At 36.8% G+C, this 15881-nt stretch overlaps 2 protein-coding genes across 3 annotated transcripts; both read left to right on the top strand.

The window, feature by feature from the left end:
- The first annotated feature begins 1367 nt into the window (after positions 1–1367).
- On the top strand, positions 1368–5244 carry LOC119788806 (extracellular calcium-sensing receptor-like). The gene is made up of 8 exons (XM_038293453.1): positions 1368–1602; positions 1945–2239; positions 2316–2605; positions 2714–3009; positions 3366–3571; positions 3670–3891; positions 4034–4157; positions 4223–5244. Exons 1-8 carry the CDS (start codon positions 1451–1453, stop codon positions 5119–5121), a joined length of 2484 nt encoding a protein of 827 aa, XP_038149381.1. The 5' UTR covers positions 1368–1450; the 3' UTR covers positions 5122–5244.
- Positions 5245–9034: 3790 nt separating this feature from the next.
- Positions 9035–12865, top strand: LOC119788805 (extracellular calcium-sensing receptor-like). Of its 2 annotated transcripts, none has more exons than XM_038293452.1 (8): positions 9035–9285; positions 9611–9905; positions 9989–10275; positions 10432–10727; positions 11025–11227; positions 11340–11561; positions 11639–11762; positions 11853–12865. In XM_038293452.1, the coding sequence occupies exons 1-8, from the start codon at positions 9122–9124 to the stop codon at positions 12749–12751; spliced, it is 2490 nt and encodes an 829-aa protein (XP_038149380.1). In that variant the 5' UTR covers positions 9035–9121; the 3' UTR covers positions 12752–12865. The 2 variants fall into 2 exon arrangements, with proteins under 2 accessions (XP_038149380.1, XP_038149379.1); XM_038293451.1 differs by having other exon boundaries at positions 11022–11227; positions 11853–12864.
- Positions 12866–15881: the final 3016 nt, after the last annotated feature.

Genomic DNA, 15881 nt, shown 5'->3' with positions numbered 1-15881 from the left:
TTTTTTTTTTTTTGACTCTTTAATGTTTAATGTTTATTTAAATTACCCCAGGTTTTCTTGAATATTTACAGATTCCTAAATGAAGAGTTGGCTAATTTGCGATGGACTAATTTGCTATTTGTTGCAGTAGCTGCATGTCTCCTTACATGTGTAGTTTCTCTATGGATACTCCTGCTTCCTTCCAGTTAAAGAAATTTATGACTGGTACATCACCCTTAGGTACGATTTATTATGGAAATGGTTGTTTGTCCATGGGTGGTCGGTCCAAAGTGTAACCTGCCTCATGTAGTCAACGACAGATACCTGTTAGAACCACTGCAAACCTATAGCAGGTGTAGAAAATGAATAGGTTGTTTTTATGTGTTAAAGTAAAGCAAAATATAGCAATAGCAAGAATAATTCATATTGGAAATATTTATGACATTTTAACTTTGTTTCCATGGACATTATCTTCTGAAAAAAATATTTACTTAAATTTCTGAAATATATTTCATATCCACTAGATGGTAGCATTGCTCTTATACTTTTCACTTCTGCCTGCTTACTTGACAGACTGGAATCATATAGCATCTTACATCTTTCATGCTTTCTGTTAAAGAGAAAGGTATGCTATTATCCGGTCGTGAAGTATCGGAGCACATTACGTATACAAGTAAGAGTACAAACACGTGGTATCGGGCCCGATGCTGATAGCAGTATCGGCATTACTGCCTCCCTAATTTACTCTCACAGACATAGAGGTCACAAAGTGCTTCACAAAATGAAAATACAAATAAAATACATTTACAGTCACAGAAGACATGGTCATAAAACAACACTTAATCTGCTGGAATAAAAATTTCTTAAATAGGTTTTCAGTTGACTCTTAAAACCATCAACAGAATCATGTAAGAGCAAGGAAAGCGAATGATTGTTCCAGAGCGCCAGCGCCACTGCCTGAAAGGAGCAATCTCTCCTGGTCCTGTAACGAGTACGAGGGACCATGAGCAGTTTCTGGTCCTGAGACCTCAGCCTCCGAGAGGGGGTATAAGGACAATGTGTGAAGTTGTTGAAAATGGGAACAACAGAAAACAAAAAAGGCAATGCTAAGCTTTATTATAATTGCTAAAAAAAGGACATATATTATAAAGACAAATCAAAGACCACTTAGGTATTGCCCCTTCTCTCTGAACTTTGATGATACTTCAGAGGTGAGCTATGGTAAATGGGAAATGGCCCTTACTTATATACCACATTTTCAAGTCAGGACTTAACAAAGTTCTTTGCAATACATTCAGTCATTCACACATTCACGCACACACTCACACAGTGAGCTATAAAAACATTCCGCATACACTTGCACTTGATTCATTTTTCAGCGATGAAGATCTTGTTGCTGCTTGCAAGCTTTAAATTGGCTCTGAGCCTGTATGAGGGGGGATCAGAGGAGGTCAGAATTGTGGCTTCACCTATGAAATGTAGCCTGCGGGGTTCAGATCATCTACCTGCATTCGCAATGAATGGGGACTTCATCATCGGGGGTGTTTTTTCAATCCACTACAAGGAGCTCACAGAAACAGACAACTACACCACTGTGCCTGAACCACCGAGCTGCGCAAGGGGGTTAGTAAAAGGGAGAGCTTGAAAAAAAGAAAATGGGAAGGCAATTTTGAAATAAGTGACGACCAATATGTTTGGTATTATGCTAGTTTTTGTTGCAAAGTTCTTAGCATTTCATCAATACGGCATGCATAAATATTTATGTATAACAAAAAATATTTATTATTTATAAGTATTATTCCAACAAAGTTGTTTTTTTTAACTTATGTTTTGTGGTAAATATGCAGATAATATATTTTACATAGAAATGTTTGTTATCCTAATTAGAAGAAAGTAATGACTCTATGTTGTATTCAACAGTGACATGTTGTAAATTTTATGTTTTTTTTAATGCCTTTTGTTCAGCATAAACAGTCGTGAACTGCGCTTCTCTCGAACAATGATCTTTGCAATTAAGGAGATCAACAACAGCACAGAGCTGCTGCCAGGTGTAAAACTTGGTTATCAGATCTATGATTCATGTGCCTCTGTGCCCATGGCCATGCATGCAGCATTTCAGCTGTCCAACAGGCAGGACCCTGCGTTTCAGACAGGTGATAATTGCTCTTCATCTGGAATGATAGTTGCTGTTGTTGGGGAGTCCGGTTCCACCCCATCCATTAGCATCTCACACATTTTTGGGCCCTTCAACATACCTCTTGTAAGTAGTTATTATAAAATGTTATTACTTTAGCTTGAAAGCTTAACCTGATAAATTGTTTGTGTTCTTGCTATAGGTAAGCCACTTTGCCACTTGTGCCTGTCTGTCAGATAAAGACCAGCATCCAACATTTTTCAGAACAATTCCCAGTGATCAATTTCAAGCCGATGCACTGGCGAAGCTAGTGAAACAATTTGGTTGGAGTTGGATAGGAGCTATTCACTCAGATTCAGATTATGGTAATAATGGAATGGCGTCTTTTCTAAGTGTAGCACTCAGAGAGGGGATCTGTGTGGAGTACATTGAATCTTTCTATCGGACGGACACAACCAGCAAGATTCGCAGAGTAGCTAATGCCATCCGCAGGTCTCTGTAATTATATGAAAGTTAAATTTTATCTGATGATTGATTTTGTTGAAAAAAAATACAGAAGAGCAGAATGTGATGACTATTGTACTGCTCTGTACTCCTCAGGTCAACAGCAGTGGTTGTAGTAGCATTTGCAGCTGCTGGTGATATGAAGTTCCTCTTGGAGGAGCTGGCGCAGGACCCTCCGCCGCCTCGTCAGTGGATTGGAAGTGAATCCTGGATTACTGACCCTCACCTTATGAGCTTTAGTTTTTGTGCAGGGGCCATTGGAGTTGCCATTCAACAATCTGTCATCCCAGGTCTTAGAGACTTCCTTATAGATCTCTCTCCTTCTGAAGTGCCTGTCTCCTCAGTACTTACTGAATTCTGGGAGGATGCATTTAACTGCAGCTTTACAAAAAGTGAGGAAATGTCATCTATACATTGGTGCTCAGCGATATCTGAACTAAAACATTTTGATGAATGTTTTTTGGACTGTTTTATGAGTATCTTAGTAGATCATCCAGTAGTCTGTTTGACATTGGTTTTTTTGAATGTATATTTTAAAAAACCCTAAACAAAAAAAATATATTTTTCTATTATTTCTTTTTTTATCGTTACATTTACCATCTCTGATACTAGTTTTGATGTTGTATATAAAATATTTTCTGCTGTTTACAACCCAAAGAAATTACTTTGTTAGTTTAGAGTTAATTCTATTAAACAATTTGTTTTTTAAAAGTTCCCTAATTATAACTTCTTATGTCTGCATTTTTAGGTACAACCATAAAGGGTAAACTTTGTGATGGAACTGAAGACTTAAAGACACTAAATAATCTCTATACTGAAACTTCTAAATTTAGAATTACTAACATGGTGTACAAGGCTGTCTATGCAATAGCACATGCTATTCACAATGCATTGTGTCAGGAAAAAGAGTCAACCACTCGTTGTGACAAACACATCAGACTGGAGCCCAAACAGGTCTGTTTAAATAAATCTTCATTTATTTATTATTTATTTTTGAAATACTTCTTATAAAGTATTTCATTTTCTCTCTGTTTCTGTCCTAAAAATCAAAGATTTTCACCGAATTAAGGAAGGTGAACTTTTCTAGAAATGGTTATCATGTATCTTTTGATGATAAAGGAGATCCTCCAGCTTTTTATGAGCTGGTGAACTGGCAGAACAAAAAGAATGGAGCTATTGAGCTCATAACAGTGGGGTATTATGACGCATCACTGCCCAAAGGCCAGGAGTTTCTCATCTACAAAAATATAACCTGGGTGGAAGGGAGCATACAAGTAATGACTCAAAGGAAAACAGTATACAAAATAAACACTTCTGAAATTATGCGATTCAATGATTTGGGCCACATCCTCATTCTGAAATATGTTATTCTGTTTACTCTTTTGTTCTTTTTTTTCTTGAATGCCTTTCTGGCAGGCACCAGTATCAGTTTGCTCTGAGAGTTGTCGTCCAGGAACTCGTAAAGTGTTACATAAAGGAAAACCCATCTGCTGCTATGATTGTATACCTTGTCCAGAAGGAGAGATTAGCAATATGACAGGTAAAATCTTTTATGTTAATTAACATCACAATCCTTCTTGTTACTGACAACTCCTTTTGTTTTAGATGCTCCGGATTGTATCCCTTGTCCCAGAGAATTCTGGCCCAACTCAGTGAACACTGAGTGTTTTCCAAAACCTGAGGAGTTTCTTTCCTTTGATGAAATTCTGGGAATAATCTTGGCTGCGTTTTCAGTTAGTGGGGCCTGCATGGCCACCATAACAGCAGTAGTTTTCTTTTATCACAGGACAACTCCAATTGTCAGAGCTAACAACTCTGAACTGAGCTTCCTACTGCTCATGTCTGTGACTCTGTGTTTTTTATGTTCATTAACTTTCATTGGAGCACCTTCTGAGTGGTCCTGCATGCTGCGGCACACAGCGTTTGGCATCACCTTTGTTCTCTGTATTTCCTGTGTTCTTGGAAAAACTATAGTTGTTTTAATGGCTTTTAAAGCAACACTTCCAGGCAACAATGTTATGAAATGGTTTGGTCTTCCGCAACAAAGATTGACAGTAGCGTCATTTACATTTATTCAGGTAATAATATGTATTGTTTGGTTGGTTGTAAGTCCTCCCTTCCCAATGAAAAATCTGAACACCTACAAGGAGAAGATCATCCTGGAATGTGCATTAGGCTCTGCTGTTGGTTTCTGGGCTGTCCTTGGCTACATTGGTCTACTTGCCGTGGTTTGCTTTGTTTTAGCTGCTCTAGCTCGGAAACTACCTGATAATTTCAATGAAGCCAAGCTGATCACCTTCAGCATGTTGATATTCTGTGCTGTCTGGATCACCTTCATCCCAGCATATGTCAGCTCTCCTGGAAAATATACAGTGGCAGTAGAGATATTTGCCATTTTGGCCTCCAGCTTTGGAATGATGCTGTGTATATTTGCTCCGAAGTGTTTCATCATTTTATTTCAACCAGAAAAAAACACCAAGAAATATTTAATGAACAAAAACTGATTTGAAATAACACAATTCCTTATCATAATAAATGATTATGAATGTCAATTTTTTTCAAGCTAATCACTGTTTTCCTACAGGTTTCTTACTCTCTTTGATTATTTTCAATTGCCAAATATTAATGCATGCTTTATCTCTTTATGTTTTTTTATTTATTTGTAACTTATTATGCTACTAGATGGATATGTCTATAAAAAGAAATAAAGTTTAAAACTAAATATGTGTTCACAATTTTTTTTCAACATCAAAAATGTTTTAATTTGATTATAAATCAAAACAACAATATATAAATAACCCTTCATAGGCATGGAATTCATAATTCTCTGTTTATATAAATACCACATAACCACACACACACACACCCACACACACACACACCTTAGCCCTAAACATAACCAGTAGCAAAATAGCATTGAGGACCGGCAAAATATCCTCACTTTGCAATAACAGGTCCTTAACTTGAGGGTGAAATTGGAAACATTTAGAAATAGCTACCTAAGTGTAAACCTAGCCTGAACTAAATTTACACCTTAGTTCTAAACTTAACTCCGAACCTAAGAAGATAACGCTTCCTCTGTAGTACCTTTAGACTGGTTGAACATTTCCATATTGTCTTGTTATAGGAAGTGTTGACTCCAACTGAATTTCATTGATTTTCAGTCAATTTCAACTTTATGCCCTAATCCTGACATTAATCCTGACCATAACCCTAAAAAAACATTTACCATTACTTAAACTCTATTCACACCTTAACCATAAACCCAATCGCTGGCAAATAAGGAAGTAAAGACCAGCTAAAGAAAATAAAATAAAAACAAAAAAAACTTAAAATTACTATTGTCTTCATGCTCTAGGTTCTTGGCAAACATAGATAATAAGAAGTGTATTTTATTATAAACATTTTTTTTTTTTTTCAATTTTTAAAACCAAGTGTTGGACCAAGCCAAACCTTGTACTCAACAACAGACTGAAAAAGTTTTGTTTTATGCAGTTAACTTCAATTTTATTGGTCAATTTTTAATACAACTCAAAACAATGTGTAAAAGCAATTATTTTTTTCTTTCAGTTCCTGGGAGGTGATGAAACACTTTCTTTGCTTTCTACCAAAGAAATGCCTATATTGTATTTTCATAATTTTACTGCAGATGGATTTTATTGCAGAATACTGATCCACATGAGAAGATCCAAATGAGAAGGGACATTCTTTGTTTTGAGTGTAACCAGAGACAATGGCAATATTTTTCAGATGTCATTTAGGCTAGTTGCTCAGGAAAATAACAACTTGATTAACTAAATATACTCAAATGTATATATATAATATCGAACAACTGAGTGTTAATTTTGTAACAGACTGTCTTAAATCCTGCTGTTTGGTTTTATTATCCCTGCCATTGTGCAGTATTTTTATTATTTACGTTGCAAAAAAAGGCCTGTCTTTAATCATTTGATGATATGGTTCATTTAGATACTGTACAGTGTTACAAGTAGTGAGTGCAGAGATGGAGCCAAGAGACAAGGCTGAACATGCTTAGATACTTTGTAGAGCGCGCGTTGTCAGAGCTGAGCGTGCAGCAGACAAGTTTCGAGCTAGTGTCTGTCTGTTTAATTGCTGCACATATAGGCCCATCCCCAAACCGACTCCTTAAACACTAACCGTCAGCACTAAGCATTTCTTGGCATTCATGTGGTTTTTCAGATATTTTACTCAATTGTGTTGAATATTCATTCACTGCTTCATCACAGTTATTTACCAAAAAACTTTTTCAAATATACTTTTTTCGCTTTCTTTGAATAGTGGGATTAAGTGGGTTGGGCATCTAACAAGTTAGATAGATGATCTAACAGATAGATGATCGACATATTTACAGTACTAGTGGTATTATCAGATGAGCTGAGACTTCGAGATGTGTCGCTGTAAATGCCAATGGAGAGGATGTTTCCCTGATTTGCATGGTGAGGGATGATTCATTTAGGGGTGCCTCATTCCTCAGTAAAGATGTGGGAGTTTGTAGGAGAGTGGCTGTCAGTTGGATAGAGTTTGGATATATTCAAAGAATAGACTGGTTGGAAAAACAGCCAATATAGTTGGTCAAAGCTATTTTGGTTAGATTAAACAACGTAATGATCGAAATCTGAGCAAGCCACTGGTTACAGCTTTAACATTAGTGTTAGGTGGTATTGCTTTCTACTAAGCATTTACCATTGATAGTGGCGTCAGCTGTAAGCCATTGACTTCCACTCCTGACGTTGTTATTTTGACACCCATTTTAGATCTTGAAAGTTGCGATAATACTTGACAAATATTTTGGTTATTATGACTACTTTGTATTGGTTTGCCCAAGTACAAATATAGATTGGGTAAAAACATTGTCAAATTAGTGTCTACGAAGTATATGAGAAGAAGAGAAAGGCCTCAGAAAAATTAGCATCCCACTGATGCCTCGGTTGCAAAGTTTCTACTCAACAGGTAAAGTTTGTCATGCTGTTTGGAGAAATGCATTTCACATCAATGCTAGTAAAAGTTACCTACCTCTATATTGTAACTTTCTAGGGAAGATAAGTTCATTTATTCTGTAATTTGCACCTTTAGTAGTTATACGGTCGCCATAGTAGGGTGACCAGACATGCTCTTTTTCCCGGTCCCACTTTTCATACCTTTAAAAATGTCCGGAGAGAATTTCAAAATCGTCCGGGATCTTGATCGACTACAGTGCAGCAGAACTGAGCTGTCAGTACCGCAGTGAAGTTGGTTTGAAGTTGAATATTGGATATTCAAGCTCCGCGGAGTCAGCGGGATCTAGCAAACGGTTGATCCGACTGAGGCACTCCAATGTCACCCAGCGTCTTTCAGCTGCTCCCTCCTCCCACACGCGGTAATGCAGTTAGGGACCGTCAACAAATCTTTAAACCAAGCACACGTGAGAAACAAAAAACAATAAATTCCTTATCTTATGACCAGCTAAGACCAAACTAATATAAAATCATGCCAATAGATAACATATGTAAGGCACACTTGCTTTCATGCAATTTTAAGCTATTTTCAATTTTTAAGATATTTTTAAAGACAAAAGTTGAGACTTTTCTCCAATAGCTTCCAGTTCATGTGACCTACTGACTCAAATTTTTTATGAAATTGTTGTACTACATTATCTTGATGAGGTACAGTCATTTTTATTTGATTTTAAGCCTTAGTTAATTGTTAAAGATTTTTTTAAATAAAAAAACTTGATATTTCTGCAATAGTTTCCAAGTCATGTGACCCACCGACGCAAATTCTTTGTTAAATTGTTTTACCACAGTACCCCTGATGAAGCACACTCATTTTCATTCCATTTTAAGCCTTTGTATATTTTTAACAATTTTTTGTTACGAAAATAATTGATATTTCTTCAATAGCTTGCAGGTCATTTTACGCACTGACTGCAAATCTATGTCAAATTGTTCTACTACTTTAGCCAGATGGGGCACACTCAGTTTTATTCCATTTCAAGCCTTTGTATAGTTTTGCCTTACAGGCAGGCGGGGGGGAAGCATACCGTCCCCGGGTCGGGTTCGGTAGCTCTGACCTCAGCTGGCACCTGACCGGGATCAGCCCCGGAGCTGATGGCTCGGTTCTAATGCCCGGTCCGGTCCCAGCATATAAAGATATTATTTTGCTCAAAGTAAACAAAGGCAAAATAAGTTACATTTATGAAGAAAACATGAAGCGAAATAATGTGATTTATTTTTAAGTAAAAAAGAAAAAAAGAAGAGACTCAACAAACATCAGACCGTAAACAAAACATCATAGACTGTAAAAGCAAATTGGTCCACCAGGTGATGCCATGTCACTGATGTTTGTTGTCACTTTTGAAGAGTTATATAAACCACCAAGAACACTTGTTCACATTAAAAGACTTAAGGCATGGAGACCTCACTTCTTCTTACTTGCTTGAGACTGGCGCAGGGCTTATGTGTTTTCTTAGTTATTGCTTTAGGTGGTTCTTATAGGATCAAAAATATGGCTTTACCTATGAACTGTGTCCTGCAGGGTACATCTCGTCTACCTGCATTCTCAACGGATGGAGAGTACATCATTGGTGGCATTTTTTCCATCCACTACAAAGAACTTACAAAGATTCATAACTACACCACTGTACCTGAGCCGCCTACCTGCACAGGAAGGTCGGTAAGATAGAGAAGTTGTGGCAATTGGAGGGAGAGTCATACAAAAACTCAGATTTTGATTTGTAATATGAAGAATTTTGCTACAAGATAGAATTAATGATTTATGCAAGGGTATTTTATTAAATATTTGGATGAGATCAAATCTAATTTGACATCAAAAAACAATTATTTTCGTAAATAGGTATTAAAAAAATGGGATTATATAAATACACTTGATAATGTTTTAACATAATTTCAACTTCAGAATTTCTGTGTTTTCTTTTTCAAATGGAATCTTGTTTGTGAAAATGCAAACTCATAAAATATCTCTGTCTGTATGCAGTATCAACAGTCGTGAACTGCGCTTCTGTCGTGCAATGATCTTTGCTATTGAGGAGATAAACAACAGCACAGAGCTACTGCCTGGGATTAGACTAGGGTATCAGATCCACGACTCGTGTGCTTCTGTGCCTATGTCCATGCATGTGGCCCTCCAGCTATCAAATGGACAGGACCCTGTGTTTCAAACAGGCAATAACTGTTTTAAGTCAGGTTTGGTGATGGGTGTTATTGGTGAGTCTGGATCTACACCATCCATCAGCATCTCACGGATCTTTGGTCCCTTTAACATTCCTCTGGTAAGTTCAATATTATCTGTAAGACATCTGTAGAATAGCTTTAAGAGATAAGATCCATTGTTTTTTTTTTACTCTCATATTAGGTGAGCCACTTTGCCACTTGTGCCTGCCTGTCAGATAAACGAGAGTACCCGACTTTCTTTAGAACAATTCCCAGTGACCACTATCAAGCTAATGCAATGGCCAAACTGGTGAAACATTTTGGTTGGTCGTGGATAGGAGCTATCCACTCAGACTCAGATTATGGAAGAAATGGCATGGCGTCTTTTCTTGAAGCAGCGCATAGAGAAGGGATCTGTGTAGAATATATTGAATCGTTCTATCGAACTGATCCATACAAAATACGAATTGTAGCTGATGTTATCCGCAGGTTTGTGTTTTTTTTTTTTTTTTACTTGTTTAGATACTGCTGTGATCAATTCAGAACTGTTTCTGTAATCGTTGGAAAAAGGTTTTTATGCAAACAGAACTGCCACATGTGAAAGAAAAGTAAAACAGTTTTATCCATTTTTGCATTTCTCTTCAGATCAACATCAGTAGTTGTAGTGGCATTTACAGCTGCTGGTGATATGAAATTCCTGTTAGAGGAGTTAAACCACAATCATCCTCCACCTCGTCAGTGGATTGGAAGCGAGGGATGGGTAACAGACCGTCAACTGATGAGGTTCAGCTTCTGTGCAGGGGCTATCGGAGTTGCTATTCAACAATCTGTCATTCCTGGCTTTGGAGACTTCCTTCTGGATCTCTCACCGTTTAAAGTAGCTGCCTCCTCAGTGCTGACTGAGTTCTGGGAGGATGTATTCAGCTGCAGTTGGACAAAATGTAAGAACTGGTTGTGATAATTTGCTAGCTTGATTTGGCTTTTCTTTTAAACATTCCCAGTTTGATCAAATCCTTTAGGCAGAAAGCAGTTTCAGATACAACTTATAAAAATAGATATGAGCTTTGGCTGTATTTATGTAAACAGCTAATTTACAATATATTTTAATGTTACTCACATCAGAGTATAATAGATCTATATTTTGCCTAATTTTAAGAAATGTAACTGATGTGATAAATTTATAGTGTTGTAACATGAATGGATTAAACAATCTGTAATCCTTTGCTTATTTTCAGCAGCCTCCTCAAAAAAGAAGCTATGTCAGGGAACTGAAGACTTAAAGAAAATTAAAGTCCCATATACTGAAATGTCGACATTCAGAATTACTAATATGGTTTACAAGGCTGTTTATGCCATAGCACATGCTATTCACAATGCAGTGTGTTACAAAACCAATTTCACCATTCACTGTAAAAAACAAACAAAGCTAGACTTGATTCAGGTGAGTTTTAATAAAACATAGTCTATTTTTATTTTCCTAGAATCAGTTAAATAACTTACTTATTATTTAAGATGGGTTACTTCTCTTTACTAATTTAAAAAATAATTTTCAGACTTTTACTGAACTAAAGAAAGTCAACTTTACCCGCAATGGTTACCATGTGTCTTTTGATGCTAATGGAGACCCTGTGGCTGCTTATGAGGTTGTCAACTGGCAGATAAGTGACAGTGGGATTATTGAGCCGGTAAACGTAGGGTACTATGATGCATCACTGCCAAAAGGCCAGGAGTTTCATATTAACAGGAACTTATCCTGGTTTGATGGAGGCAATCAGGTAATAGCAACTTCCTCATCTGGTTTAAAACAGCTGTGCTGTGAACCTACACTTTCCATTTTATATTTCTGTTTCAGGTACCGATGTCAGTTTGCTCCAAGAGTTGTGCTCCAGGGACTCGCAAAGTGTTGCAGAAAGGAAAGCCCATCTGCTGCTATGATTGTATACCATGTGCAGAGGGAGAGATTAGCAATATGACAGGTGACCCTGATTATGTGTTTATTTATATCATCAAATATTTTAGATACAAACATCCCTTTATGACTGATCTTTTTTCTTTTTCTTTTTCAGATTCCCTGGAATGCATCCCATGTTCCAAAGAATTCTGGCCTAATGCAGGAAATGATGAATGTTTCCCCAAACAAGTAGAATTTCTTTCATTTGATGATTTACTGTCAGTCATTCTGGCTGCGTTTTCAGTTAGTGGGGCCTGCATGGCCATTATCACAACAGTGGTTTTCTTTCATTACAGGACAACTCCAATTGTCAGAGCTAACAACTCTGAACTGAGCTTCCTACTCCTCTTCTCTCTGACTCTGTGCTTCTTATGTTCATTAACTTTTATTGGAGCACCTTCTGAGTGGTCCTGTGTGCTCCGGCACACAGCATTTGGCATCACCTTTGTTCTCTGTATCTCCTGTGTTCTTGGGAAAACTATAGTTGTTTTGATGGCATTTAAAGCTACACTTCCAGGTAATAACACCATGAAATGGTTTGGTCCTCCACAGCAAAGATTGACTGTAGCAGGCGTTACCTTTATTCAAGTCATAATATGTACAATATGGTTGGTTGTAAGTCCTCCCTTCCCAATGAAAAATCTGCACACCTACAAGGAGAAGATCATCCTGGAATGTGCATTAGGCTCTGCTGTTGGTTTCTGGGCTGTGCTTGGCTACATCGGCTTGCTGGCAGTTTTTTGTTTTGTTTTAGCTGCTCTAGCTCGGAAACTACCTGATAATTTCAATGAAGCCAAACTGATCACCTTCAGCATGTTAATATTCTGTGCAGTCTGGATCACCTTCATCCCAGCATATGTCAGCTCTCCTGGAAAATATACAGTGGCTGTGGAGATATTTGCCATTCTGGCGTCTAGCTTTGGCCTGATGCTGTGTATATTTGCTCCAAAGTGTTTCATAATTTTGTATCAGCCAGAGAAGAACACAAAAAAACATCTAATGAACAAATATTGATTGTACTTTATTGACAACACAATAAATCTCAAACTGATCTATTCTTTGAAGTCAACTTTTATTTTTAAACATTATTTATCTATACTAACTATTAACACACAGCTATACTCATTGAAAGCAATTATACCATTGATACTTTGTTTAATTGTGACTTATTGGAAAATCACCTGTACATCAGCTTAAAGGACAAATAAAATGAAAAACTTCAGCAGTTTACTGTTTGTTTTTTTGCCTCATATTTTTTAAACATATATAACTTTTAACCTATATAATAATAAAAAAACTGATTGGTTCATCATGATAAGGTGATAAAACATGAATTTGTGTCCTCAGGCAAACAATTAACCCTTTCACATATACACATATCTTCAAGTAGCGTTATGCTTGAATGCTTTCAATGAATGGCCTTCACTGAATATGTTCATATTTTTGGTAAACAGTGAACTGAACTAATCAGTTTTGAAGTACTGAACGTGAACAAGGGCAACGTTCACTCTAAGAATGATGAGCAACGTGCACATCTCACATTCACGCTCATTTGAAAACAACACATTTTTCATTGGATAACATCATGTTTTACGGCTAACAGCATGACAGCCCAGCATGTTTACTGCTAGTACTAGTTTGTGCGATTTAGACTCATCTACTGGTATTTCTGATGCCAGTTTTGCAGAGTGCTTGGCAGAGTTTTATGAACCAATATAGGAATACTTCGACTTAAAATTAAAATTAACACATAAAGCGATTGCAGTAGCCAATATCTTGGGAAATATCGGCTACTGAATGAGGAATGTAAGAAGTCCTTTTTCATACAGATCTTTTCAGCTGAACCTGAGTGCACCTTTATGTTTCTGAAGTTCTGTGTAATTTGTGCTTGATTGCATATACTGTATACCTTACTGCATTGAGCATTTTCCATTTCTTTCTACATATTATAGTCTATCGTGATGGATTTTGGCCTGATTTACCAAATGGTCTTGAACTAGTTCACTTATAATTTTATTAACTTAGTTCATTTTTCAAAAAAACGAACTATGAACGTGAACTACTTCATTTTCATGTGTGAACTGAACTTTGAGCTTGTTCTTTTTAATTATAAATTGGCACAAAATTACCATTAAGTCTCAGACAAGCTTTTCACATAATTTCTATTATTTCTATTCACTGGATTCTCTGTGTTTAGATTCGGGTAATAAGGTAATGTGGTTGCAGGCCTGTCAGACTATTCACAAAGGACACTCTAAAGGATAACTTTCAAGACCTATATCTGTAGCCCCTCTTGTCACAACAACATGAAACTAAAAAATGATGCCTTATACATAACCATAGATTAAACACCAATTCACAAACCATTGGTCTACTTCATAAATTTATAGGAAGTCAGCAGCTCCATAGATAGAAAAAATTTGGTATATTTGTTGATCTAAAAAAAGCAATTGACACAATTGATCACAATATGCTTAATAAGAAATGAGAGCATTATGGTGTATGGGGGTGGTTCTGGAGTGAATGAGGAGGTTTTTATGTAACAGGCACTAATTATTTTCCAAAACACCAAAAATTTTCCTGATTCCAATATAACTTAGTTTCTGTTCCAGCACATATCATATTACAAAACTTAATTGAATATTATAACTTCAGTGCAGGGGCCATAAGAAAACCAGCTTTACATGGACACTAGTCCCTGTCTAGAACCACAGATGCGTATCTGTGCTCTCTATCTCCCGCAGTTTTTCAACTATTATTACAGCTTAATCCATTACTTACATGAAGGTATTTTCCTAAGCCGCTTTTAAAAGAACAAATAGTATAGACTGCTAATATTTTGAATAACTGATGGGAGACTTGTAGCTGACGTTGAACAGTGCTTCACAGTGTATGTGTGTGAGTCAGGATTTTAAGATTTAAGAAAATTATGGTCCAATATACTGAAATGTCCTGAAATATGTGAGTCAGAATTTTAAGATTTGACAAAGTCCTAGATGAGCAGTGTCCTTGTGTGTCATATCAATAAAACAAAAATTAACAAACTAAGAGGTAGAGAAACTGCTCCGCAACTAATTGAGAGGACCAGAAACCAGTGGTGACTGGTTCAGTTTTCTCCAGTGGGAGCCACAAATTCAAAATAGAAGGATACCAAAAACCAGTCAAATGTATAAAAAGTTATCACACCGGTTTATTTATATGAATGCCATCAACAAAAAACCACATTATAAAAACTCTTAATAAAATCAAAAACATAATTTCATTCATGTACAGGTTTACTTTTTGTATATACATTTCCCCTTTCTGAGGCTTTGTTAAAGCAAATCTGTATTTTGCATGGTCCAATATAGTGTCACAAAGCTAAAAAAAAAAGTAATGTAGCAGTTTAATAATGGATAAGCTGTTAGTTAATTTATAAAAACTATTCATTGTCTGAGAATGTGTTTAGAGCAACTGTGCAAATGAACAAACATCTAGAAAAAGTATGCTATATTATATTTTTTTCCATGAGAATCCCGGATTGTCCATGCTTCTTTGCCTTTTCCAGGAACTGCTTTAAATCAGTCCTACCTGTCTTTATCCATGCAGGGTCAGATCCTGATGTTTGAATAAGGAGGCAGAAAAGCAGAATGAAGCGTTAGCCTCGCTGCACATAGTGAACCATGCCTTGTAATCTTTGCTTCCTGTTTGGATTAACTCAGTGTGCAACTGAGTGTGCAGCTGTTCAGAGGATCTCCATCTGAAGTTAAGTTATTTTCTCTGTGATATCTCTGTATCTAAGTAACTCTAACTGACTACTTTAAAACATAGCACCTTCTGCTGCACTTTTCTACTGAGCACTTGTCAGTTTCACACGGTTTTATTTCTGATAGCAAGAAGTAGCTAGCCTAGGCTAGCGCTAGCTTAGCATTGCTATGGCTTCTCTCTCTCCCTCCCTTGACTCTTTTCCAACTCTTCCTTCTTCCTCTCCTCTCTCCTGCTCTCTGTGTCAGATGTTCAGTTATTCCTCTGCCTCCTTTAGTGATAATGGGATGTGTAATAAGTGTAGTATTTTTGTAGCTTTGGAGGCGAGGGTGTCAGAGTTAGAATCCAGGCTTCAGGCTGTTGAAGTAGGCCCCCCACGTAGCTGTCCTCCAAAAGTGCC

Source organism: Cyprinodon tularosa, unplaced genomic scaffold (genome assembly GCF_016077235.1).
Source record: "Cyprinodon tularosa strain WSP-4 unplaced genomic scaffold, ASM1607723v1 ctg327, whole genome shotgun sequence".
NCBI classification, from domain to species: Eukaryota; Metazoa; Chordata; class Actinopteri; order Cyprinodontiformes; family Cyprinodontidae; genus Cyprinodon; species Cyprinodon tularosa.
Note: the sequence above shows the minus strand (reverse complement) of the source record. Positions and strands in the feature narration are given on the sequence as shown.

Bases quoted from the DNA above. Each gene is read 5' to 3' on its own strand.
- LOC119788805 (XM_038293451.1), top strand. From the start codon at position 9,122: ATGGCTTTACCTATGAACTGTGTCCTGCAGGGTACATCTCGTCTACCT. The intron at 11,228-11,339 runs GTGAGTTTTAAT...AATAATTTTCAG, and splicing joins CAAAGCTAGACTTGATTCAG to ACTTTTACTGAACTAAAGAA. The intron at 11,763-11,852 runs GTGACCCTGATT...TTTCTTTTTCAG, and splicing joins AGAGATTAGCAATATGACAG to ATTCCCTGGAATGCATCCCA.
- LOC119788806 (XM_038293453.1), top strand. From the start codon at position 1,451: ATGAAATGTAGCCTGCGGGGTTCAGATCATCTACCTGCATTCGCAATG. The intron at 2,240-2,315 runs GTAAGTAGTTAT...TTCTTGCTATAG, and splicing joins GGCCCTTCAACATACCTCTT to GTAAGCCACTTTGCCACTTG. The intron at 3,892-4,033 runs GTAATGACTCAA...CCTTTCTGGCAG, and splicing joins GGGTGGAAGGGAGCATACAA to GCACCAGTATCAGTTTGCTC.